The sequence below is a fragment of the Erithacus rubecula genome (genome assembly GCF_903797595.1).
Source record: "Erithacus rubecula genome assembly, chromosome: 1".
Lineage (NCBI taxonomy): Eukaryota > Metazoa > Chordata > Aves > Passeriformes > Muscicapidae > Erithacus > Erithacus rubecula.
Window position 1 is genome coordinate 18,313,288 of NC_136658.1, and position 27,767 is coordinate 18,341,054.

Here is a 27,767-nt window from a genome sequence, read left to right on the forward strand (position 1 = left end):
TGTGGTAAGCCAGGGAAACCCTCGCCAGGCAATGAAAAGAAGTTTATGGTTTTGTTTAATAAAGCCCTTAGCATAACAAAATTTAAAGTGAATTTTAAGCTAATTAAATTTACTTCTTTTCATTCCCACAGATTTATCTTTTTCTGAATTACAAGAAAGTAGGAATAGATCCCTATTTTTATATGCTTCCCTGTGTTGTCTCACACTGCACCGTGACAGTTTACTCCTGTCCTGTTGAAGCTGGCAGGTTCATATGCTGATAGTCCCCTGCTATTCCAAAATTACTGATGAGCTGCCAGGAAAGAATTGTAGTCAAGATTATACAAAACACCTGTTTTCACTATCAATGTTTCTTCTATTCAGTACTCCCAAGGCTTAGTTTTCCTTCCATCCATCCATCCATCCATCCATCCATCCATCCATCCATCCATCCATCCATCCATCCTCTGGAGGGCTATTACATCCTCCCCTAAAAATGCAGATTGTTTCAGAGAGAGTCACCCAGAAAAGCTAAGCTATTTACGAGTATTTTGCCACCAGATTCACTGAAGGTTTTCTTCACCCTTGGCTGTTACCCATTACCTTCCCAAAAGCCACTCTTCTATACTCAACCCCAAAACACACAGAGATAATTATAGCACAAGCCACTTGCAAGGCTACTACAAGTAAAAAACCTTATGAGAAGCCAATATTATTTCAAACAAATAGTTTTTTTAAGCAATAAATCAAATAAAATGATATCAGCATACCTTCATGTTGGAGGAGTGAAGTTAGAAATAGTTCTATGGAAAACCAGCCAGTTCTTTGCACCCCATTGGCAACTGATCATTCCTTATGGCCATGCCTGTGTGAATTACTGAGAAGTTCCTCTGAGGTTTAAAGGTGTGAAACAGAGAAGCAGTGGTAAGGAAATTTTTCTTGCCCTCCCTCACAAAAGTCCTGCTTACTTTGGCTTTCTGTTCACACCAAAAAAAAAAAAAAAAAAAAAAAAAAAAAACCCTAAACACCCCACAAGTTACTTTCAGCTCCTGGCTGAGTACCCACAGGGCACCTTTAGTGTAGTGGCTCACACACCACTTATGTTTTGGCTCTCTGGTTAACAGGAAGGGAACGGGGACAGTGTGACATGTGAGAGGAAACAGGGTGGAGGAGGACGGTGGCGTGAGCATGGCTCCCTGGACTTTTTCTGCACAGTGGAATTTCCCAGGTGGGGTAAGCCCTAGTTGAGGACATTCCCCTGTCAAAGAGGCTGTCAGGAAATCCCAGGCTGGCGTAATGTTGCCAAAAAGGGGTGTAGAAAACACTGACATGAGATAAGAATAGTGAAAAAGTGCTGTACAATGAGGTGAAGAGAAACCTGCAGGTACAGTGGGTTTTCCTTCCTGCCAGGGTCAGGTTCTCCTTGCCCACCTCCTGCCCTGCAGTGCTGGCAGGGCATTAAGTCATTAAGCTGCCTCTCAGTATCCTTTTTGGTCTTGGCACTACAGGGTAAACTGGACAAGCAGGTGCCTGTATGGCATTCACTTAGGAAGCAAGAGAGTGTCCCACAGGAAAAAAAACCTTTGGGAGGTGGTGCAGGACAAACATCTCTCCTTGGCAACTGTCTGGCTTTCAGCAGGACTTTGCCCTCAGAAAGGCTGGAATGAGTTTCACAGGGTGTCTGTGTGAAAGCTCCATACAGCCAGGAGCTGTAAAATGAGATGGGGGGTATGTGTTAAAAAAAAAAAAAATAAAAAGAAAAAAGTAGTCCCATTTACATACAGATATATCAGGTGTGAAATAGCCTGAAGCTGCTTCAGTAGATAAAAATAACCTTCAGTATAAAAAAAGTGTCCTGGATTTTCCTAAAATGTGAGTAGATCCATCTGAATCATAATCCCTTATCTTTTCTTCTCCTGGCCAGAATTCACCATGCATACCAACCATGGTGAGCAAGGACAGAACACCCAAATCTTTCCTGAGCAAACCCCCCTCACTTTCAGTGCCTTGTGTTGCCCCTTCCCAAATGCAGCTACATGATACAATTTCCAGCATCTGGCAAAAGCACTGGACCACTGCTCCCCCTGCCCACTGTGTCCCCAGTGCCTCCTGCACTGGAACTTAGATGTTAAAAACAAACACACCATCCTCAGAATTTATCCCCACCCTTGCCCTGCCCCAGCAAGCTGCAGGAGGGAGGCAGGAGAGAACATCTCCATCCCCAAGGTAGTAAATTCAAAACCTTCCCCCTGCAGGCAGGAAACTCTGCGTGGGCTCCATCTTCCTGTTTGCAGATGTGTTCTATCACTGGAACAGGTTCAACTGATAATCTCGATGGGCTCGAGACTTCTCTGTGAAATCAGGATGGTTTGTTCCAGCTGGGGCTGGTATTTGTTTGCTCACTGAAAGCCCGTGGTGCCCTCGGTCTTGTCTAACACGTGTCAGGGCGGTGCCTCACCCAGACTCTTGTCCTGCCCTCTCCTGCAGCCGCTGTGGAGCAAAAGCTGCTGCCTTTGGGGACCGGGGGGCTTCTGAGTGCCTTCACAAGGAGTTGAGATCTCTCTGCAAAGAGGGGAGGCTGCAGCCCCAAAGAGGCACAGATAGCCCAACAGCACAGGCAGCAGGAGCAGCCCCTGGAGCACCACCCAGCTCATCCTTTCTGCCAGGTGTCACTGCCTTGGGAGTTAGGGCAGTTCAGGTGCTTTGACTCCAAAAATCACAGAGGACATTTGTTATCTGCTGAAAATATGATGGAGGTCAGCCCCCTCCTGGGCACCACTCACCTGTGCAAAGAGGTGAGTACCTGCTGCAAAGAAAAAGAACATCCAAGTCTGACAAGAAAAGAAGGACAGGAAGAATAAAAATACCACAGCTGCTGTGTGGCAGGGCAGCATGAAACATCACAACTCCAGCCAGAAATGAAAACATCTACTTGTGACAATGTTTGTTGCACACAAGAACAGGTGCAACAGGACATCAGGAAGAAATGTGTTAACATAGGGAACCTTTTTTCAACCAGCAGATATGAAACTTCTGGGACTGGAAGATGCACGTATGTTGAACAAGTTTTACAACAATGTAAAGTAATATAATATCTGCTCGTTACTGGAGCACCTGTTTTTTTTTTTTTTTTTTTTTTTTTTTTTTTTGAATTCTTAAGACAGGACATTTTTTTCAGTAAAGTAAGGTTTTTTTCTAATTTTGCGTATCAAAGCAAGGGCATAAAGCGAGGCACAGCAAAAGCAAATAATACACAGGGAAAAAATACAAATGTGGAGCAGAAAGATATGAAACCATTAGAAGGAAGAAACAGCTAGAGACAGAAATAGCTGCCTTGCCAAGAGCAAGTGACAATTCCCTGAGAGAAGCTGACTCAGAAAAGAGGGCAGGCAGGACTGGAAAGCATGACTCACCCAGCTCAGGGAAAACCAAAGGGTAGGAAGGAATGGAAAGAGCTGACTGCAGGATGGCAAGAGGGGAAAAACCCTGCAATTTGTCATGGTTCTTTCACTGCAGGTCCTCGTGCCGTGCCTCTCACCTACTGCATTCCCACGGGCATGTCCCACCTGGAAGCTCTTTTGTGAGATCCTTCAGGGTGAGCAGCTGTGCCACAGCAGAGGAATAGTCCTTGTCATATAAATACTCCTGGTTATTGCAAAATATTCTTTCAAATCTCAGCCTGCAGCGGAGATTTAGAGGGAAAAGTGACAGCCCTGTACCAAATTGAACCCAAAAATAACAGGTGCCTTCAGAGAGCCCGAGCAGAAGGGCAAAGGGTGAAAATGTCCACCTTCAGAACTGACCAGGGAAGGAGAGAGTAAAAATTGGAGGAGACAAAATGTTTAATGGATGGCTGACCCAGAGAACACTGACAGCATGTTTTGCTCTCAGACCACAGACACTTAATTTTCTATGTAGCAGAAAGAACTAACTTGAGATATACCATTCTATCCTGGTAAAGTTTACTCCTCTTGACCCTTTTGTGGTTTAAGGAAAAAAAAATCAGATTTAAAATAATATTTTTTGGGGAAAAAATCATCCTCTGAAGCATAGTCTTCAATCTAAGAGTTACCAAATCTATGTCATCAACTGATTTCACTTTCAAACAAACTTCAAGTCAAAGAGCCTCAGTGGTATTTGTGACATTTGTTTTCAAAACACAAACTGCTCAGGAGACAGAAAACAAACCACCACCAAGACAAATATGTTGTGGCTTATGTTTTTCATTTGAGAGTCATCCTAGGCTCTTTTTCAGTGCCTCCAAGCCCTCTTCTGGCCACGCTCATTAAGGGATTCATCTATTAAGCCCATGCCAGATGACAGAGTTGGGATGTGGGGGAGGGCACCTTGCACTTTCCCTTGGCTTTAGTGATGTGCTCACTCTGCATCTGGGGCTCACAGAAAGTAACTCATTCACTCCATTTTGCAGCATTACCCCACAAAATCTCTGTTTCCCCTTTCAAACAGAGAAGCTTCTGTACAATTCACCATGAGCAGACTCACAGAGCAGACCCCAGGAGTCTACTGAATATTCCCACAAGAGGCTGGTAACACCAACAGTGAAGGAGGACACAGCAACTGGGACAGGATTTTACAATCATTGCCCAGATACAAGCTAGGTTCCCTTACATGAGAGTTCAAATCTGGGTGACAAGCATTGTGGTCAATTAACAATTCAGGAAGACTCGAAGATCCAGATTCAAGGACATAAAACATTTCTCTGATTTCAAATATACTGATCTTGCACCATGCATTGGACAGCTAATGTTAGAAGTTACCTTATACACTGCTAACTAGGGATGCAGGGCTAAACTATGGGATGAACACAAGAAGCCCCATTCCAGCCAGATCAGAAACATGTTGTTTTGGCTTTCTGCCAGCCCTGTTGAGCCTCCTGTCCCTGTGTCTGATGGATGAGGCTCGAGCCCCTGCCCTGCCATCTCAGACCCTGTGCCATCTCAGGCAAGTTACATGCCTCCTCTGAGTCACCACAGCTTCTGAGGAACACTTGGCACTGATGAAAACCTGCCTGTGCACTCCTCATCTTGATTACAAATGCTTTGGGTTTATTTTAAAAAGTTCCCCAGCTATGATATGTCACACCTACAGTCATGTGAGAACACAATACACATGGCTTCAAACCAACTGTGAGCAGAGTTTGGAGCTGTACCTAACAGGATTGCTGTGTCATTGCTGTCAGGAGGGCACAGAGGAAGAGGTGGGCGAGCAGCCTGAGTGGAAGGAACTGTTCCTTTTTCAAAACATGTGGAGCAATCTATGTGCATTCAGTGTGCTGTCTCAGAGAAGTGAGCCTGTCCCACACAATCAGCATTGCCTTTGGAAATCTCCACATGACCAAAACCCCAACCTTCTTCCTCTCCTTGGTGTCACATAGCAAGATCTTTGCATGTTGCTTTTCCTTAACTGCATCCTACTTTTTTGCTTCCCCTCTCTGTCCTACTCCCCACTCTCACTTCCCCTCTGAGGAGGCCTGGGGCTTGACCTAACACCACAATGAAGAGCAGCTCATACTTTGCAGCCTCTCTCATTCATTTTTGGCTGAGTGAGAGCTGATGTAGGCTGGACACGATGGCAGCACACTTCAATGCAGTCTCCAGAGCCAAATGCTGGGAAGAAGCAGCTTTGCTTTGCCCTGTCCCTCGGGGTTGTTGGGACTAGTGAGAGCAGGCTGGGCATGGCCCCAGCTCTGTGCTCTGGAGCTGTGTGTGAGCAGCACCCAGGTCACACCCCTGGCCCTTGTCCCTACCCTGCCCCCTTCAGCAGCCACCACAGAATGAGAGGGGAACAGAAAAACAGAACAAATACTTGGCAATACTACCACAGCACTCTATCCCAGCTGGTAAGATTTTGTCATTCAGGGATTTTTAGGCTGGTCAAGCAGGCTATTTTTGGCTATATACATCAGGAATCAGCACAAAGGGCATTGCACCCTGCTTGCTACTTTCCCAGCTGGGAGCCCTGGCTGCAAGCCAAGTCCAGGGCAAGCCAGTGGACATCCCCCAAATCCTCCACCCTTGGGCCATCCCAGAGACTCCCCAGCAGTCTGCAGCAGGCAGCCACTCTCCCTCTCCCCATGGCCCTTGGGCTCACAGGGCAGTGGCCACACAGCCTGCCAGTGCAGAGTGCCCTACAGCCCTTGAACTGACTCACAGGACACGTCTCCTCAATTTTTCTCATATTATTTAGGTAAAAACTGTTCATAAGATAGAGAAGCAATGACCATGTTGCATCTGCTCTCCACCCTTTTTTAAAATGAAGTAATTTAAGGATTTCCTGTGGATCAGACAGGGTACAAAAGCCCTCAAAGAAGGAAGCCTAGATTATGTACAAGCTTTTATTATGTGTCAGGCCTGATACACCAACAGAGGCAAACATCAATGTGCTGCAGTGCTAGGACTCATGTCAGGCACAGATTATTCCTCTCCAGATACAAATCACCTAAAAAAAAGGTCACTTAGAGTGAATTTAATCTATAAACCATAGCATGAAACTTCTACTCAACACACAGCACAAAATATAATAGGTAAAACTAAGGGAATCACTATGCAGCTATAAAAATATAAAGGATGTGGGGTTACAGCAAACAAGATAAACTGAGACAATCAGATTAAATGGTTCAAGTAAACTTGCCTTCTTTATTAGGAATTTTTCTTAGCTTTTTGGCTATTTAAATTGTTTTTCTTATCACATCAGGAATTAGACAGTATAGCCTTCTGCATATTGTAAGCATTACAATAAGATACATACATTAAAAAAAAAATCAAGTTCTTTGAAAACAAGTTCTTTCTCTAACATACAGAGTTCTTCACTGCTCCCAATGGAGATTAAGAGCCTTCCAAACAGTCTAAATAACTATGAAATGATCTGGACTTAAGGAGTAAGTGCTTTATAAATGAAAAACACATTTGTGACAAGTTTTTTGCTGTTACTGAAACTGTCATGAATGGAAGAATGTTTTAACCCACACTTCTGCAATAAAACCAAAGTAAAATCCCAGTATCTTCCACCCCTCTAGAAGGCAACATCAAACCTTCATTTTTGTATGAACATGAAATTATCACCTGTAGTACTCAAAAAGTTGTACAGACACTTGTGGTAAACAGAGTTTCCATTTTTAATTGCTTACCTCTAAGAAGTAAAGCAATGAAAAATGATGATTTAAATCTCAGGAAGCAGAGCTGCATTGCAGATGAAATTAGAAGCAACTGAAAACCTGAAAAAAGGGAAACTTTTACATTTTATCCTCCCTTCTCATCAACAATTCAACTAATGTTTTTACTAAATTTCTAGAAGGAAGAAATCAGCCTAAGAAGATGCACATAATAAACAATACTCTCAAATTATTACAGTGCAACACTAATATAACATGGAGTTTATTTATTTTATAAATTAATTACTCTAAAATGTTCTAACAAACACAATGAAAGTATTTCCTTTCACTAGAATTTGAGGGAGCTTTTGAATAAATAAATTAAAAAAGAAAATATCTATTGAAAGATTAATAATCAAAATTATCAGTACAAGAATAAAAATATCAAAAATAATACAATTTCTTCATTTCAAAAGAAGAAAATGGAAAGAAATGGAAGACAGGCCTTTGAAAAACTTTGTGAATTAATTTTTTATGTGTCGAGGAAGATACTTAACAGATGCTGAGAAATTCCTTTCCAGTTCTGCTTCACATTAGCTTCAAAAATAACCAACATCTTAACCTAAATCCCTATTAAAATTCATTTAGAAGTTTAAATAAGCTGATTTTAAAATATTTTATTGCTTCTGTGTTTGCATATCCCATACATACACAACTGGTAATGGTGGTGGCAACCAGATGAGAATAGAAATGAAAAATCATTCACAGATCACCTGAATGACATCTAAAAGCACAGTGTCCCCAAAACTCAGTAAATCCTCAGTTTCTTCATTTCTCTTCCCTGTCTATTTCAGAGCCCAAATAAATAAAATCTTGATCCTCATTCTAAATCAACTGGCAATTTCCCTGAAGTTCATTACCAATAAGTTAGTTCATCTGTTATTAAAAAATTAATCTAATTAATCTAAAGGATGAGGTTCTACCAAAAGGTAATTAGACTAATAGCAGTCCTGTTCTCTTTCCCTCAACTGTCAAAGCATTCAAAAAAATATTTTCTTCTCTCTCTGTGCTTGGTAGCTAACAGTGATATAAAGCTGCTGTTGAGGAGCAGTAGCAAGCACTACAACACCCAGAGAAGACACATGCAGCCACAACATTTTCACATACAATATGGCTTTATGAGTTAAACCTAATGCTCAGTCCACAGATTGAAAGTAAGTCTGAAGTCCTATTTCCATGAGCATTATTAGGATAGAGTTGTTATTCAGGATGAAAGTCTTTACCTATTTTAAAAATCACATCTGGAAAAGATGAAAGGTCATTTTCCATTGTGGTAGTTTACTTTCCCAGACCTGAATTGGTGTGGCCTCTTTTCAGCAGAGGATAAATTGCCATTACCATACTAAAGCAAGAAACTTACCCAATGCTAATATATGGGCAGATGCTGTGTGAGGCAGTTGTCACTAGGAACCAGCAAATTGGATGTCTTAATTGCTGATTTGAAAAGCTAAGGATAGGTGCTATTTCAGTGTACACAATTCCTCCAGACATGTTTAAACATTTTTAAATTGTTAAGTTTATAGATGGATAGTACTGATGCCTTTTACATGCTAAAATAATTTATATTTGTTTTTAAACCACTTCTCAGTTGTCCTTTATAGTGAACACAATAAGAAACACTGCTGCTGTAGCTGGTAGCATTGGTTCTCTTAGGGCTCTGGCAGTAACAGCACAAACTTCCTTAGGAGAGCAGCAAACCTAAACAAGGGGAAAACTTTTCTAACATAAAGACATTTCGATTATTTCACTCTGCAACCTGCCAATTTGTCTTATTAATCTTCTCAGTTTGCTCACAAAGACTCAACTTAGTTTTGACACAAGCCAGTGAAGACTGGCTCTGGCCTGAATGGCACCAAAAATAAAACAGCATGGAACACTTCTCTGCTGTTAAATTTGGGAGTTGAGTTTAATAAAAAGTGTTTTCAAAGTGCTTCTAGTTAAAACTGTAGACAGGCTCAATGAAATAAGCAGCAGTAAATGCCAGGCCAGGAGGCTGGATAGCCACCAGCTGTCAGCCCAGCAAACCTGGGTTTGTGCCAAGCAGGTACACGAAGGCAACGCTGGGCATGCTTGGCTTTTGGGTGCAGGGTGTTCCACCTTTTATATTGACAGCAGTGAAACTCCTGAAGAAATGACAGGCTCTGAAGAGGGGTCACTGCATGGCCTTGAGCACCACTGCCAAAGCACCCCAGGGGCCCTCGGGTCACTTGGCCTCCCCGTCCAGACACGGCCACCAAGGACACAGCAGAGCTACTGAACAGAACAGCTGCAGCTGGCAGGGAATGGAAACACTTCCACTGGCAAATGAAACACTTTCACCGGCAAATGCTTTAAACTTCAAGTAGCTAAACCAGCAACTTGAACTTGCAGAAACTGCCTGAGACAGTGTTTTCGCTGAGGTCACAAAACACACATACCCTCCCTACCGATAAATCAAGAAGTAGACAGTGTATCAAAGCTAAAAAAAAAAAAAAAAAATCAGTAGCACAGGAAACCAAACTAAAATACTGGCTATTTGCACTATTAAGCAGCTATCTGTAAACAACAAAGGTGCCCAACTAGTGTGTGCCATTAAATGCTAGCAAATTCCTCATGACTTAATTCTACAGATATTGTGATTGTGCTTCCTTATTGGTGACTTTGGTATGCTCCTTTCATGTTTCTAATTAGGACTTTGAAACAAGAACAGACTGTGCTTCTCTGACACACAAGTGGAGGAGACATCCCTTAACCTCTGGAATGCTGAAAGAACATTCCCAAAACCCTTCCCAGGTTTTACACACTGCTCTGAGCAACAAGACCCTGCCAACAGAATCAGGATTAAATTAGGCGTACAGTGCAGACAACTAGTAAAGCTAATAACCCTAATAGTTTCTTACTGAATCCTGCCAATTTAATTTAAGGTGCTCTCTAATAATCTCAGGTATGAATGATAAGCTGGAAGGAATCAGTCTTACAGGAAGATACGGCCTGAAGAGTCAACTCCTCTTTACCAACCTTCACAGCTACCCAGAGTTAAGGCCACCCTACTTATCCTTATCAAGTACAGTACCCAGAGTTCCTCCATATCATCCAGCCTCATCCACAGCTCAAAAGAGCAACTGTACTTCAGCTATAGCAAAAGACAACATAGGGATACCCATTTGTGCTAAGTTTGCAGAGGGCACACGTAAGATAAAAATGCATCTATTTGATTCTTAACAATTATTTCATTAGGGTGCAGGTTATGTGGCAAGTAATGAGCCACAGACATCTCCCAAGCATCCACAAAGTGCACGGCAATTCCTGAGAACATCTTCCTCATGACGGAATCAAGCTGCAAGGAGTACCAGTCGCTGTTGAAGAGGCTCACTTCGGGCCCGAGCTCCTGCACGTTGGCGGTTCTGATGACGACGGCCGTCTCGGGGCTGCGGCCCAGCAGCTGCAGGACGGCCGTGCGGATGTTCCTGAGGCGCCGCATGTACACCTGCACGGGGAAGGTGCTGAAGTGGGACCAGATGGTGATGGCGACGACGGTGTTCCTGCCGCCCACGATGCTGTTGAGCTCGTTGGCGATGTAGCGCAGCTCGCTGCTGAACACCGTGGAGAAGCGGATGGGCGGCCCGTGGCAGCGGAACTTCAGCAGGATGTTGTGCTTCAGGTCCACGGACATGAAGGGGCCCACGTTCTTTGGGCTGCCCAGGTTGAATTCCACTAGATCTGAAAGCCCAGGAGCAAGTGTGAGTGAAACACGGCACAGGAACTTCAAACTGTCAACAAGATGCTTGCACCACACGGCAAAGCGGGAGAGGATAAGGAAATCTGGACATATTTCAGAGAACTCTAAGATTAAACAGGTGAGCAGCATTTTTCAGAGTGGAGTTTATGGGTGCTGAAATCTGCAGGACAGCACATTTGCATTTCATGAGGCTGTCAATGCTTTTTCCAAGTTTTCCAAACTATTTCCTTCTCTCTTGTAAAAAAAGTAATTTTCCAAATAGTCATTGTTACTCTCTGAATCCAGGGTTGACAAGAACCCTTCTAGCAATTTTAGGACTCCATTAAATTTAAAGATTACTTCAAATTGTAGGAATTAAGGCAGCTCAAAGACTGCATTCCAGCACAATTGAAGTGCTTCAGGGGAAAAGGATGAGGGAGGCAGAAATATTTTATTGTCTACTGAAATTCTTCTATTTAAGTAACTTGAATAAGGAAAAGGGCCCCAAAACCTATAAACAGTATTGGAGGTAATTTGCTACTTCATTCCAAAATCTACTGTGTGACTGGGATGCTGCAAGGCCATACAGTGGCAACCCAAGTCACTCCCTGCCATGCCTCCCTGGGTGGCCACCTGAACTCACAACCACAGCAGCAGTCCTGTTACAAGGACAACTCTGCAGATGCCTGGTGATCCTGTTTACAAGGTTTACATGTTTTCAGTGTCTGCTCAAACATCTGACTGTCTGCCAGGGCTTCTGACGAGGTTTTGTCTTTTCTCTTTCTTTGTTTTGTCACTGTCACTCAGTAAAACCAGCTCTGTGCCCAAGATGTGATAAATAAGGCTTTGTAAAGATCCTTAAGGACAAAGCTAAATAACAAAGAATTACCTGGAACAAATGCTGTCAAATATTCAAACCACTGCCTTATTGTAGAGTCTCCAAACAAGTGGATTACTTTTCCTTGTAAGCACTCGATTATATCATCTGATTTGTTAAAATTATGGATCCAATGTGTTCTGGACCTCCACTGGTCTTCATAATAATAACCAGAAGGGGAAACTGTGGGATCTTCAGCTCTGTCCATACTGAGTGAGTCTGGAAGAGAAAAATTCTTTGACATTAACGTGGAACCAAAGCAGCCTCCATAATCTTCACAGACAGGCAGTCAGTGACTGCTGACAAGAGCTGGGGGGCCGATTATAGTTTAAATTGAACGGTAGCTCTGCCGCTGATGTAAAAACGCATGTGACGCCCTTCTGCCAGCGCTGGAAGCGCTCAGCGGTGGGTGTGTGCCCGGGCAGAGCGGAGCGGAGCCGGGAACACCAGCGGAGCATCCTCCCCATCCCGGGCGGTCCCGCGGCGCTCTGCTGCCCTCCAGCGCTGCTCGGCGGGGACAACCTGCTAACGCCCGGAGAAACACCCAAAAAACACAAAAACCCACTAAAACCCCCAAACGGACCACAACAACCCCCCAGAAAACTACTACTGTGGAATAACACATACCCCGGCATACCCTGAATCATAAGGCCTCCAAAATGAAAATGCCAGAATTAAAGCTATACCAAAAATATTATATGTGCCATTTGAATATGATAATCATGAGTGTCTCTAATTCCATGGATTTCGTACTTTCTCTCTGCTATCTCTCCCCCTCCCCATTTACTGCCTGGGACAGGCATCCCCTGAGGAGCAACTACACACCAGGGAAGCTCTGTTCCATAGGATGCCTTTTTAACTTGCAGAAGTTGAGCAATACCTTGCAACAAAGGGATCATGATTACAGGAAATTACAGAAAGAGAAGCTGCAATCTCATGGTTATATCAGCCAAATATTGCCATATTTCTCTTATAACAAGAGTGATATTGGCACATCAAAGTTCTGTGAGATTGTTTCAGGTTCCTCTTTTGCCACTTGTGTATTCAAATACCTCAGCAGAATATGGAGATCTTCCCTGGCACAAACACCAGCTGCACGAAGCAGACACTTCCAGCTGTTTGAACACTTCTACTCACCTTGGTGTGGAGACTGCTAACAACAGTCCATGCCCATATACAGCTGTTTGATAAAGCACACCTGACCATGGCCAAAATCATGCCAGGGACTGTTTGAACTAAAAGTACAAGCACTGCAATTCCAGGGCCCAAAAGTATCCATTAAAAAAGCATTAATTGCTTAGTCTATTGAATATCCTCTACATTTTGTATTAGTAGATGTTAACCTTAGAAGTTAGAGGATGTTAACCTCCTTAGACCTCACAGGGACACCGTGAAAAGCAAATTACTATTACATTTTTATAATACAAATAATGTAATCACAATTACCACAGAACAAAGTCATCAGAAAATTCTATCTCTGGATGATTTTTTAAATCAGACAGCAGGAACAAGGAAGAAAAAAAAGCCCAACTAATAATGCGGACTCATCTAATATTTATAAACAGGAGAAAGGAAAAAAAAAAGGCCTTCACATGTCATGCAATTAAAGACTAATTCATAATATGAATTCACAACTTGAGTTTGTTTGGTTCTAAGTTTTGATATAAAAGCAATTCAATTTTTTACATTTTAGATGGATTCTTATATACATATGCAATAGTGGTACTACAACAACATTTTGGTGCCCCACAGTAAATCAGCATTTCAAGTCTGTGTATAGCATCATACCAGTTCTGGCCCAGAATTCAGAATTGGCCTTTACTTTGAGATTTTATAAAAGAGACTAAAATCTCCAACTTGAGGTTAAAAACCAAGGATAGAAATGAAAATTTGTATTCCAGAAAAAAAAACAAACAAAAAAACCAAAAAAAACCAGTTGATCTACATTTACCACCACACAGAAGAACATGTACAAGAAAAACAGCAGAACAATGAGTTTGTGTGTACCATAAGTCCTAACAAATCCATACATTCACAAGCATTATACCAATGACCTCAGTTTATTTATTCAGAGACTGCTGTACTTGGAAGGAATTTCCCTGAGGAAATGTGCTACTCCTATCAACCCTTTTTAACCCAGCATTAATCCTCAGGACACTGTAAGTAGGCTTTGATCATTCATAGTTCCTGGAAGAAGGGTGACAATCAAATTTTGAATTTGCAGCAGTTTCTGTCAGGAAATATACAAGATTAAAAAAGCAACAAAAGCACATCAGCTAAAGGATCTGAAAAAGAAAAGAGGTGGAGGGTAAAATGCTGCAAGCCTAGTAGCAGAACTGTATTTTTTTAGTGAACAGTAAAACCAAAAGCAAGAAATGCTCTGTCTTCTTACAGACCTTATTGCTCAGGTCTGTAACAAAACCTTAAAAGTCTCACATAAACTTATGAAAAAAAATATGGAAAGTTTTCATTTAAGAAATAATTATCTGTGTATCACATTTTATGCAGACCTTTTAGAAGCATAAAAAGCTTGTAATTAAATATAAATGAGATAAAACCTCTGAGTTTATTTTAGTATAGACTTTGTTCTGTTCTTAGAAAGGGCACAGAACAATTAGGTTTGGTCCAGAACTATAAGTTCTGACATCCTGTGGTAACACAATTTATGGCAATACTTGAATGCAAGGTACCAAAACCTGTTAAACATTCTTAGCAAAGAAAGAAGTCAAGAAACAGCACAGAGCTGTTTTCATTAAATTGAGAGTTTGGTAAGCAGTTACTCTATTACATTTTACAGTGCAAGTAAATGCTTGTGGAAATGAAAGATATTTTGTGCAAGAGAATAAACTTCTCTCTTCTTTCGATTTTTTTTTTCTAAAAATCCTATTTATGTATGCAATTTTAGAAAACATTTTTCATTATTTCTGAACTTCTATTACAGTTAACACCCCAAACCCTTCATAGTATCAACAGAAATCTGATACTGATTTTTATGCCATGCTAAAAAGCCAAACAAATTATTATCTGATGCCTGTTGTTCTTTTTAGAAATTTAATTATGAATTACAAGCAAGAATCTTATGCAGTTCACTTTACCTGTAAATGCCTTGGGATTTACAATGACTGAATCTGGTCCACTGGAGAGAATCGGCCTTTTGATATTCACATCACTTGAACCAAAAATAAACACAGCAATATTAGTAGTTACTGTGAAACATGAAGGCAATATCAATCTCATTTTTTTTCTTAATTCCACTTCAAATAAGCACACAGTACTATGAACTTTTACTCTAAGTCTACCCTACTTCCTATAGTTGAATTAATTCCACATTTACTTTGGGACTACCATCGCTATTCTGAATCTGAATTCAAAATTTCATGACAGACACAAATCTTGTGCCCACTTGTACCAACACAAATCTCAATAAAGCAATCAAGCTGTCAGATGTCTGCAGGAAGCTTTTGGGGATTTGCCCCAAAGATGTCCCCAGCTTGGAGAACATGTGGGTACAGGGCTGCAGCAGGAGCTCCTAGCTGATTAATCCTAAGCTCTTGTTCTGTCTTTTGCTACTGTTCTGAAGAAAATATTTGTCTTCTTTTTTTCCCTCCATTTAAGAAATAAATTATTTGAAATTTCGATAAGCCAGTTTGGTCAAAGACCTCAGAGCTGAATGAAACAAGCAATCAAAACAAAACCAAGAAAAACACCTTTCCCATTCCCATATGGGAACATCACCAATAAATATAAGCCATATTTTATAGGTGGACTGGCAGAGACACAGAAAATCAAAAGACCCACATACAAACTTGACATGGAGGAGCCATGGAAAAATTCCACTGATGCTTACTTTTTATTTCTGGTCATATACATACATATACTGGTCACATACTTTCCTAAATTAAACTATTTGGAGCTGCTACTCTAAAATCTTTCCCAATTTGGGCCTCAAGTGAACATAGTGCCAAAAGATTTTCCTACAATATCTTTGTTGGAGAGCAAGGCAGTAGCCTACAATTCTGACACTACATAATAATTAACTTTATCTAAATTCAGCTGTGTCATTTCATACAGAAGCAGTTCTGTCACATGTACCCAGGCACTAAGAGATGGTTTGAGGGTTTTTTTTAATGCTGAATGCACAAATAAAATATGACCGTAAAACTAATTTAATTTGACACTTGAAATAACATGCACAGATAATTTGTACTTGAATGGGTATTGCTCAGCAATTTGTTCTACCAGGTGTTTTCTTCATGAAAGCTGCTTCTAAGATCTGAAAGTCATATTGAGCAACAAGGAACACATTTGAGATGAGGACAAAAACAACTGGCAATTTCTGTAAAAATAAGCCTAAAACCCAGACCCTTTTTAGGTAGTTTAGATTTGGCCAAAAGTACTTCTCAAAAGCATTGTTATTGATATTGCAAGTATAGATATGGAAACAGAAATAAGGAAACAGTCCCCCAAACCACCACCAGATTTAGACAGCACGCTCTTGTGAAATTCAGTAGGGTTGAATTCAAAACACAGAAGGAGAACTACATGCCAAGTTCCTTTAAGATTGCTGTCAATGATTCTTGCACAGCTGAATGAAGGGGAACAGACTATTCAACAACTAACACCAAACACCTGGTCCTGAAGAGAAACTCCTCCTCTAAGGCAATGCGTCATATTTAAGCAACAAGCTAAAGTTCGTATTAAAAAAAAAAAGCCAAACAAAACAACTTGACTGAATATATATAAATTCAACAACATACAAACCTTTGGAAAAAGAGGCTTTCCTCTCGTGTCAGCAGACCTTTCAGATATCCACCTTTGGCATGGCTGATTCGGCTGTCACAGGGCAGTTTTCGAGGCTTGTAACAGAACCATGGCTCTCCCGTGTAGAGATCTGTGAAGTTACAGACTGGGACACCTCCAGGCAAGCAAATATTGCACTCTGTTGTTTCTGAATACCTCCCAGACTTGAATGAGCTTTTGAAATAGACTCTGTCCGGCCTTTCCTCTCGTAAACGCAGGAGCACTTGGATTGCTTCACTCGGATGGACAAGTGATACAGAAACTTTGACCTCTCCTGGCCAAAGCAAGGTAAAGAAGACTTTGTAAAGGCCATTTTGGCAATCTACAATCCTTCCTGCTGCTCCAGCTTTCAGCCCAGGAGAGTGGATTCGTGCCTGTAAATAGTCTCCACCATACTGCTTGGGTTTTCCTTGGAAATCCTTCATACGAACGAGTACCTCCAACTGATCACCCACCTTGAAGAACCTTCTGGGTTTCACAATCACAAAGTCACTGTGTGTGGGATCAGTGCTTTGTTCAAAGGCAATTTTGCCATCAGGGGGCTTTGGCCACGCTATTGCAGCAAGCAGCGATTCCTGCTCTGCTTGTTCACTTTTGGACAAGGTCTGTTGTGTGTACCCACAGTAAGGCTTCCTGGTAGTTTTGGCTGGCTGTGACAGAGAATGCTGGACATTGTTTTCTGTTATCCAACTCAATCCTGAAACTGCATCATCATCCAGGTTCTGGGGAGAAAAAGATTACCTGAAGCTGTGCTATGAAATTAAACAGTGTGAATAATGGATGCTTTGTTAGGAAATGATCCCAAGAACTGGGCTTTGAAGTTGACCAAATGAAGCAACTTCACTAGAAGACCCAAATCTGTTACTTTGACCATGGGATTTCTAAGGAAATAGGTGGGAAACCTGTGGTTACCCTGCTTTGGCAAACAAGCATTTAAAGAGATCACATCCAACATATGGCAGTGTTTCAGCTACCAGTATACACTCTAAATATCATCAATGTGGAAAAAAAAATGACAAAAGGCTGGATGATTAAGCTATAACTCATGTTTTCTTCAGAAGTAACATTGTGATCTTGGAGCAGCAAGAGGTCTAATGACTACTCCATTAATGCATGAAAATAGGGTTTCTCTGAGATGTTACACTGCAGGTTAAGCTGATGCACCCCCTGCACATGCCTTCCAGAGAAGTCTGCTGCATGTAGCAGCTGCAGTCATTTATCTGGCCACAGTCACATCATTTCTTGGCTAATTATCTGAAATGCATGCTTCTCTGCAATGTGCCCACTGGAAGCAATAAAAGTCCAGATCCCTCTGGGACAATGAATTCATGAGCCAGTTGGTAAACAGAATAGTGCAGGACAAGCTAGGACTAAACAGGCAAAAAATTTGCTTGTTTATTTGTAAGATTTTAAAATCTATATACAGCTGCTTCTAACACCAAATGAAAGAGCAAGCAAAGCATCCCTTAATCCACACAAGTTTAAAAATTAAAATAGTTAAATACAAAACTAGACTAAGAAAGGGGGCTTCTGCTGCAACTTGAAAAACTGTGTTTTGTGCAAAAATATCAGTGTCCAAAATTGTATTTTCATGCAAATGACTGCAGATACCATCTTCTTTATGACATCACATAATTTTCCATGTTGCATTAGGAAAATTTTAAAAATAGCACAGTCTAAGACTCCAGAGGTACCCATGAGACTTCTCATCAGCAAATTCAAAAATACCCTTCAAATACACACAAAATCAGCAGTTAATGAGTAATTAATTACCAGGTGTATATATAGTAGCACTTATCCATAATTCTATTTCATAAAGAAGGAAATTAATTTTTCAAGCAAAGATTAAAATTATACAGTGTACCATTCACATAGCATCAGATGGTATGCTAGTTTAGATTTGAAAGACTGCAAAAAAATTCAAACTACATTATTTGAAATCTTTAAAAATATCACTGTATTTTCCAGTACCATATATAAATACCCCAGTGTTTTCCATTTACCTCCTCCATAACTAACTGCTCAGTAATATACTAAAAGTCACAGCACTCATATTAAACCCTCATTCATTGTTTAAATCTTTCTTAGGCCATGGAAATATCAACAGTGTCTTGAAATCATTTGAACCACATTGAGATTCAACATACTTTTTTAGAAGAAAGGTAAACCTAACAAGCAATAGAAACACATAAGCTTTTGAAGTCTGTGACATAAGCTGGTTTTGATTAGCTTTAGTGTAAGAGGATGAGCAGATAAGGATGTAGTGTGGATACACAAAATCTTCTTTGTTTGATATCCAAGTTAACTATGAAACCTGAAACTGTAAGTTGCTACACTGTAGCTCTAAAACATAAATTGACACATACCCATCTACACTCCGGATGTTAACATCACAACAGAAGCTTTTGCTTCTGTTTTATATTCCCACCCAGGATGTAATAAATTTTCCCTGAAGGCCATATGAGATAATTCATAATTACTTTTGTTTTCCATCACAGCAAGCCAAGCTGCAGATGTATGCTGCATATTAATTTTATGAGTTCAGTAAATTTCAGCCTAAGCTGAGAGTGAATCTCAGGCACAGTTCTACTTTAAATCTTGCCTACAAGCATCCTCAAATTAAGTCAAGTTTCTATTCTTGGATACCTTCACAACTTCTTCCCTCAGTTGCTCATGCATAAATGTATATATAACATAGAAAATACTGCACGGAAATATTTTTAAAAGTTAGGTATATATTTTGATGCATCCAGTAAGCTGGTAACAATGTCTCAGCAAAAATATTTACATGTTTTCCTAAAGAGACGTGAAAAGGACAAATTTGTGCATACAATTAATTGTTGTTTTCAGTGTAAGTTTCCAAAAGAATGTTTCTGATTTTCAGTTGGTTCTTCAACAGTCAGTAAATCAGGCTGGGAGACATGGGAAAAACAAATCCTTTCAAATTAAGAAGAGATGCTTGCCTAAGACAGCTTAAAAACTGACTTAGCCCTATTTTTAATCTTCTGTAAAATTCCTCAGGGTTTTTAACCCAGTCTTTCCAAAAGAGATGCAGAAGATGCCATTTCTGGACTAGTTAGGCTTTCTGAAGTCTTTCCAGGGGAATAACCTATATCTTTCAGTGGGAAAGGATGCAGAGAACACCAAGCCAACAAACTCATTCAGAAAACAGGACATGATTTGATGTCTCCAAATCAGTCCAGCTACACAGATTTTTAGCAGAGCATAAGGCCAACGCTCATTGCTTGTATGCAGCTGAGAACAAGGACAAGCACTGTCACTTCAACATCTCTGGGTTATGTCCCACTAAGCAGAATAGATCATACCACAAATATTTCCTCAATCTATCTTCAAAGGGCCTGAGGGGGAAGCTCTATGAAGGTAAAATCAGAGCTCTTTCAACATCCTGAAGAATGAGTCTTTCTTCATCATCCTTGTTTATCCTTATCCTTTATCTCTTTCAAGCCCAACCAGGACCATGTATTGTTGCAGAATGATAAGCTTGTGAAATAAGCTACACCATGTGTGCTATTCACAGGAGAAAATATTGCAGAGATTCTCTTTACCAGTAAAGGCAGAAAGAGCTTCAGAGTCAATTAGTACACCAGATCCTTGACTGGAATAGGAAAGCTTTCCAAACCATCTTCCTTTTGTAAGTGTTTCCCAGGCTCAGCTCCAAACAGGTACTTAAGTTCTCCTGCCCCTATGAATACACAAGGCCTGCCCTGAGGTAAAAAATTAGCTTAGTTTGTCCCCACTCCATTTGCTACTCCCTCTTGGTATTTCCAAATCCCTCTGGCTCCTCTATGTTGTCATACATAGACTGTGCAGAACTGAGGGCTTTCTTAATAGCCAAAACTAAATAAAATTCCTTTATGAAAAGCAGATAAAGAGGATTTCTCAAGAGTGCTCTTCCTTTACAACACAGATACTTTTAGTGCTCATTACAGGCTCCATGTTGGATAACACCTGCTTTGCTTATTTCCATGTATATTCAAGGTGTCATGTATTTTCAGTGCAATTCAAAAGGGCTTTGTTTGTTTGTTGGTTTTGAGGGGTTTTTGTGTGGGAGGAGGTTTTTTGGGGGCTTTTGCTTTGTTGGGTTTTTTCCCCCTATCATTACTTTTTTAATTTACTACATTTTGAAGCTAACCAGAGCCTAAATGTGACCACAAAGTAATTTAATGGCTATCTGCCAAGTTACACAGGCGGGACAGAAGAGATTACATGTCAGCTAAGCACAAATAAATCCACTAGCAGTTCCTGCCTTAGAGATGTCACAAAAAGGAAAAAAATATGTATTTTTATGAGAACTAATGGAAGTTTCAGCTCATCTCCTCCACTTTTGGCATTGTCACTGCCAACTAAGCAAAAATCAGATACATACAGATATGTATAGATTAACACAGGCAATAATGCTCTCAAAGATATTCTAGAAGGGTCACAGAGTACTTGGGAAGATCTGCAATGAACATCTGTCCTCACAGCGTAGGTGGCTGATGAAAATATTGAGTATTTCCATTGCTGCTGGAAAGGGGAAACTCCATCTCAAAGCCCAGTATCTTCCATCAGCTGTTAACTCCTGCCTTGGCGTGACATATCCTGAACAGCTGCTGCAAACTTGCAGAAGTCACTGTCACTAGAGTAGGAAACAGCACAGGAGATTCCCAGGCAACAGGCATGGTAGGGAAATAAAAGGTTCAGGAGACAACATCTGAATCTGAACAAATACCAATTCCTGAAGGTCAGTCATCTTATTTTCAGTAATTTTACACTCCAGGTACTTTATTTGTCGTCTATGACAGATATGAAATCAGTTCTTTATCATTACCATCTCACAGCACTGAGTGGCTGCTAAACTACTCTAAGTGTCAAATCCAATCCTCAAAAACTATCACCTGACAGTGAAATCTTCCAAAAATAATTTGAATAAGATAAAGTTACCTTTTGTAGGCACCTGCAATTCAGCAGCAAGAATTTAAAGCTTTGTTACACAGTCCTTTTGTTCAGTTTCAGCTGTCTGATTTCATATACTGTCCTGGCAAGAAATTTCCCTTCTCCCCATACACTCTCTCTTCTAGGTGCTTTCAAATAAAATAGAGCTCACAACTAATCCCAAAGTAGTTCTGTCACTCTAAAGACCACTTGTACAAATACACAAACCTTCTTGCATCCTGAAAGCATGATGTTTGGGCAACATCCTGATACTTCACAAAAAATTACTGTACATTTTATCTCTTGGGCTATATTCACACTAAAAAATTATAATAAAATAAAACCACATTTCTTCTGGTACTATATGATCAAGTATATGACCTCAAGGGAAGAGTTATTTCATAATAAAAAGTAAAATAAATAATAAAATGGCTACCAAACATTTTGTGGACAGCTTGGTTGGTTTTTTGGGATTTTTTAAACACAAGATAAGGAAAGTACAATTCTGACATGGGTATGACTATGGGAAGGGTGTCATTAGTAGTTTAGGAAAATAAGAGGAAACATTCCAACATGAAAAATTATAAAATCCTAAAACAAAAAAGAAGGGAGACAGCTGAAAATTGTGTTAGATCTCGAACTTTAGCCAGCTAGATTGGATGATTTGGGGATGAGAAGTATGTCTGATGCGTTTACAAACATGTTCTCAACAGTAACCAACAAAAAGCTCTCCTTCCAGAGCCTGAATAGATTCAGTTACAAATATTCTGTGAGAGCTTTGTAAGATTTTTTTCTGTCTTTGATCTCTGACTGAAAAAAAATAATTGTAAATACCTATATTAGGCTGCATGGAAAACTGAGCCAAGAGAAGTACAGGAGCAGGTTCACTCAGAAAAATCATGACAACAGAAGGGATTAGAGTTGCATGTTATAATGTAAGGATTTACCAGCAGCATAGTAGTTAAGTGAGTTTAGAAAAGCAGATATGTAAAGTTCAACAGAGCCACAAAGACACTTATCATGGATAGTGGCAAGAAAAAGCACAGAGCAAACACCCAACCTGCATTTTCCACTTCACTCTCAAATCACTGCCAAAGCCCTTTTCTCTAAGAAACAGAATTCTAAAATAGAAAGAAAACAGTTTAAGATTCTAAATATCAACACTCCTCAGGCAACATCCTAGGTCAAAACCCAAGACAAAATAAAACCACAGAAAGAGAAAACAAAAGCTACCTCCTATGAACAAAATGGATCATGCTAACTTGAACCAAAGGTCCATCAAACACAATATTTTGATTGCCAATAGTTTCTAACAGCAAGTATGTGGGAAAAGAAAACAGACCAAGCATGTTGTGCCATTTTCTCCTGTAGACTTAACACACTTTCTAGCACTTTGTGGTTTAGATTTCTTAAATGCTAGGGTAAACACCTTTAAGATCTAGTATCCCCAATGGATTTTTCTTCTGTGCATTCATCCAGATTTTTTGAATACATGCATTTAGTAAGTACAAAGACTTACTGGAAGGGCTTCTGCAGCTTTGCTACAATCCATAAAAAATATCCCTGCTTCCTTTAAAATCAGCATCTGCAGTTTTTATTTAATGTGTCCACTAGTACTGGAATATGTAACAAACGCTCATTCTTCAGTTATTGATCCTGAATTGCTTGTGATTTAAGCCTTCTCAAATATCTTTATTCCCCTTATGTGATCCTCCTCCCATTCAACTGTATTTTGCATGGGGTGAGAGGGTTTTACAGCCCCCCTTTTGGAGCACTTCATCTGGGCACCACTAGCCAGGAGGAAGGAAGGTTCTGCAAGCAGCATGTACACAACTTAAAAGTATAAATCAACTACTGACTGGCTGATGTGCACAAAGAACAGCTATAATTTAACAAGGTGTTAGGCCAAGCATTACAATGCTCTTCCAGAAAATGCAGCACTGGAAGGCCTGGCCAGGCAGGCAGCCAGTGGGCAGTCAGCCTCCAGGGCTCCCTCAGACAGATCCTCATCCACCTTGAACTTCAGCTAGGGGTTGCTGACTAAGCTGTTTGAAATTACCTCTGCACTGAAGTGATAAGTAAAATGAAAAAATATGCGAGACAGACACAGCAGAGGGAAAAAGGGAAAAGCAAATAAAAATTTCATCAGTACAGGCTGGAGATGAACAAGCTAGTAAGAGTGCTGCAAAAAAAGACCTAGGGATTCCAGGAGACAGCAAACTCACCATGTGTCAGCAGCATAGCATTGTGGCAAGGAATTAACATGATCCTAACCATCTGATGGAGCAAAGCTATAGTTCTCCTCAACTTGACCATGGTGAAGTCACACCTAGAACACTGTGTCTGGTTTTTGGACAACTCATGCCAGAGTAAAGCTGGCAAGACCAGCTAAGAACCCCTGAGATGATTAGGGAACTGGACTGACAGTAAGGGGACCAAAGGATCTTTTTTTAAGCCTGGAGAAGACCAAAAGAGGGTTTAATGGCAGTCTTTCACTACCTACAGGGGAATCACAGAGGAACTGGAGTTAAAGTGCACTCTAACAGAAAAAGAGGCAACTTATTGTTGCACATAAGGCAAACATTCTTCCCTCTAAGAGGGTGCAGCGTTGCAACAGCCTAGGTAGGTTGTGAAATATGAGTGTCCTTGAATACTGTAAAAAGTCAAAATATCCTGTTGCAATCCAAGCTCATTCTGATGCCAGCCTTTTGAGGAGGGTGTTGATTAAATACCTCCAGACATGCCTTCAACTATGAATTTTTTGAGATTCCAATTTATAGCTAAATGCTGTCAGTCACCTTGGGCAACATTATTGACTTTCGAGTTGAAGGTTAGAATTGTCTATCTTGGAGAAGAAACAGGCTCCACTTACCTCTAATTGAAAAAAATTATGGACCAGCACCACAACAGCCAGCACTGCCATAAGCAGGCAGAAGAGCTGCAGTCTGAACGAGTCACGCCACATGGTCCATTCGTGTCTTTCCCTCCCATGTTAGACACTGCCATGACTCCCATGCACCACAAACAGCAATGTCATGTCGTCTCAGCAGAGCACGGGAGAGTGCAGGTGACTTCCACTTCATTCCTGCAAACGCATTTACAAAAACTGTATTAAGTCCCAAAATTTTACTAGAACTAAAGTTTTACACTGAAAGCTTCCAAATAGTGGGGCAATAATTAGTACAATAGAATGGCCAACACAGATTATTTTTTGTGGAACTAATCTGAACAGCATTATCTAACATGTTACATAATTCTCTTGCATGTGCCAAAGCAAACCCTTATCAAAAAGCTGGTCTCACCTGCAGTTGATTTAAAAAAAAAAAAAAAAAAAAAAAAAAAAAAAAAAAAAAGCAAAGAAGCAAGGTTTTGTTCTGGCAATCAAAAATACCAAACAAATAACCACCACTCTATTTATCTGTTAGGCCACGCCACCACTATCCAGACATTACCAGACCAAAACAGAAACTTAAACATCTCTCATTTACCTGCTTACACATTCTACTAAGTTGTTATTAAACACTGATATCTGAAACAAATTTATAAGCAAGGTAAAACTTCCTTCAAGTTTTCTGCTTGGGAAGAGGGGAAAAATAAATCAACTGTAGCATTAAAGAGGGGATACCTAAGAGATTTGAAAGGATTAAAATTTAACTTCATGCATCACCAATAACATTACACCTTCCCTGTTTTACTTTCTTAGCATTCCTTTTATCTCAGGTACTCATATGCAGCTCTGAAAAAAAAATTAACTTCTGTAAAGAATACAATGTGTTGGGATTCGTTGTTTCTGGTTCTTTAAACCTAATAGTAGTACTGTCTTTCATTAACTTTCATACAATATTCCTTTAAGATTGCTTGATGGATGATCTGCTATAAAATAACAGACTTGGCAGCCACTGATAAAGTTCTCAATGCTCGCTCAGAATGACTCTTAAACCTTCCTTTCTCTCTGAGAAGGACAATTTTGATGCTGTCTTTCTGCAAGAGTTCTTGCAGAAGCTCTAAACTTGGAAACAGAAAACAGATGGCAAGGAGAGACAGTCAAAAGACACCAATCTCTCCAAACCCAGTATTCTCAAAGCAGAGTTACTCATACAACCATGAACCAAGTGCAACAACAGTCAAATGATTATATAAACTTTGTATAACTTTCTATAAATAGTACAACTGAGAAATTATACAATTAAGATAATATAAAACTATAGTGCCTACAGTTTTAAGGCTATATAAAAATGTTGTGTAAATTGAAATTAAATATAAGGATACATTAGATATCAAAATTAAGAGATCATTTGTCAAATGAACAGAGGTTAGAAAACTGAAATACATTACTGATATAACCAGGACAGCCTCAAAATAGACCACACATCAAATTGCTTTACAAGGATTATAAGGATTATAACTTCAAATGCTTTGCTGAGAATTACAGAGATTATATTTCTAACCAATGAACTAGCATTGAAAGGGCAAGACAACCATTAAAGTGAAAGCATCAAAATACAACAAAAATGCAGCTTTGTTGGAACAGTTCTGCACTAATATGAAATTTGCATTAAACAGGAAATTGGGTCATAAATTGGTAATAAATATACTTAAGTACGTGAAAATGCTAATTTAAGGACATACATGCCCAATTAAACATTAAACAAAACCAGAATTTTCAATTCTGTTGCTGAGAATTCTTTCCACATCACCGAAATGGACAATACAGAAAATTAACAGACTGCAATTTCAGATGCCTAAAAAGACCATGAACACTGTTCCATGCAATTTTATTCAGAATTTTCACAATTTTGTAGATGTCACATGCCCTAAAACCTTTAAATGTACAGGTTCAGAGCTTTCTTTATGATAAAGGCTTATTATTCTGCCAGTTTCATCACAATTGATGAATAATTGATCCCGTTCATTTTTTTGTAAGCTCGTATGTATGCCAAAAGGCCTTAGGCCTTACCCTGCTCCTGAAATGCTCTCTGAAGCCCTCCACACAAAAGGACAGATACCCTTGGAAACAATAAATTTAAAAATACCTATAGAAACACACACAAATATGTTTCAATTAAATTCATACATTGGTGGTTTGCTTACAGTGGCACAAAATAAAAAGGCAGTTACAACTTTTTACCTGTAAAATCACTTTAGTTTCTACAATGACCAGGGATTTTGCTGAAATATTTTATTCTTTTAAATTTCAATGCTGTGCCTTTGAATTTTTGGCTATTTATTGCTAGGTATTACCTTTGTTCCATGTTACCATATGCCCCATTTCACCCAGTGTTAAAAACAAAAACTGATTTAATGACATTTTTATGAATACCTCATTAAATTATGTCTCATGCTTCATTACAGGATTGTTGCTTTGGGTTTTTTTTACAAGTTGTCAATTACTGTCAGCTCTCAATCCCCACAGCTCTCTAAGCCAGCAGCGTTACAGAAGCAGCTATGAGTGCAACCTCTCCAAATTCTGTCATGCAAATCTCAAAGGCACAGAGGAGCCGCTACCTCCGGCGATGCCCAAACCGTGTCACTGGGGCACAGGGGCTCGAGGTTTGATGCTCGCGTGGCTGCCAGCACGGAACACCAGATTTTCCGCTGTTTTTCGCGGATTCCGCCCTGGCAAACCCCCAGCCCGCTGCCATGCCGGGGGCAGCGCCGCAGCCCCCGCCCGGGACACACGGCACCCGCACCCACGAGCCAGGGGTGAGGCAGCGAGCAGGAAGCACTGCTCCGTTTCATTGCTTCAAAGGTACTTTCAGCGGTGTCGCGGGGTGAGCATTCCCGGGGAGGGGCGCAGGGTAACCCAGGCACCCCCGGGCAGCGCAGCCAGGCGGCCGCAGCATCCCCGGACAGCGGCGCAAGCAGCCCCAGCATCGCTGGAGAGCGGCGCAAGGCAGCCCCGGGGCGGCAGGAAGCACCTTCAGCCGCCGCCCCGCTGAACCCCGAGCGGCGCGGGCAGCGCGGCCCTGCGGGCGGGCGGACCCGGCCGCGGGAACGTGGGATCCGAGCCGGGCACCCGCCAACGCCGGGACCCCGCAGCCGCCTCCCGCCCCGGCCCTCCCGCAGCGGCCCCGGGCCCGCCGCCGCCCGCCCGCCCCGCCAGGCTGTCCCCCGCTCCCCGCACGAGCCGCGCAGGCCGCGCCGCCCTCACCGCAGCCCCCGGCGCTCCCCCGGGCCAGGCGGCGGCCTCGCCCCCGGCCCGGAGGCGCTGGCTGTAAATGCGCCGCTCCCGCCGCCCCTCCCTCCTGCCCGCCCGCCCCTCACAGCGGCGGCCGCGCCTCCTCCCGCCCCGCCCCGCCCCGAGAGCG

General features: G+C 41.1%; 1 protein-coding gene across 2 annotated transcripts; it reads right to left on the reverse strand.

Annotated features, from left to right (window-relative positions):
* Positions 1-6,609: 6,609 nt before the first annotated feature.
* NXPE3 (neurexophilin and PC-esterase domain family member 3) lies at positions 6,610-27,726 on the reverse strand. 2 transcript variants are annotated; one of them, XM_079314132.1, is made up of 6 exons: positions 27,611-27,726; positions 24,332-24,544; positions 16,486-17,246; positions 14,820-14,893; positions 11,737-11,943; positions 6,610-10,849 (listed from the first exon to the last, which is right to left on the reverse strand). In XM_079314132.1, the coding sequence occupies exons 2-6, from the start codon at positions 24,422-24,424 to the stop codon at positions 10,299-10,301; spliced, it is 1,686 nt and encodes a 561-aa protein (XP_079170258.1). In that variant the 5' UTR covers positions 24,425-24,544; positions 27,611-27,726; the 3' UTR covers positions 6,610-10,298. The 2 variants fall into 2 exon arrangements, with proteins under 2 accessions (XP_079170258.1, XP_079170259.1); XM_079314133.1 differs by lacking the exon at positions 27,611-27,726 and adding an exon at positions 26,780-27,040.
* Positions 27,727-27,767: the final 41 nt, after the last annotated feature.

Excerpts from the sequence above, each read along its gene's own strand:
- NXPE3 (XM_079314132.1), bottom strand. The coding sequence starts at position 24,424 with ATGTGGCGTGACTCGTTCAGACTGCAGCTCTTCTGCCTGCTTATGGCA. Across the intron at positions 17,247-24,331 it reads ATAATTTTTTTCAATTAGAG|AACCTGGATGATGATGCAGT; the intron begins GTAAGTGGAGCC and ends TTTTCTCCCCAG. Across the intron at positions 11,944-14,819 it reads AAATCCCAAGGCATTTACAG|ACTCACTCAGTATGGACAGA; the intron begins GTAAAGTGAACT and ends TTTCTCTTCCAG.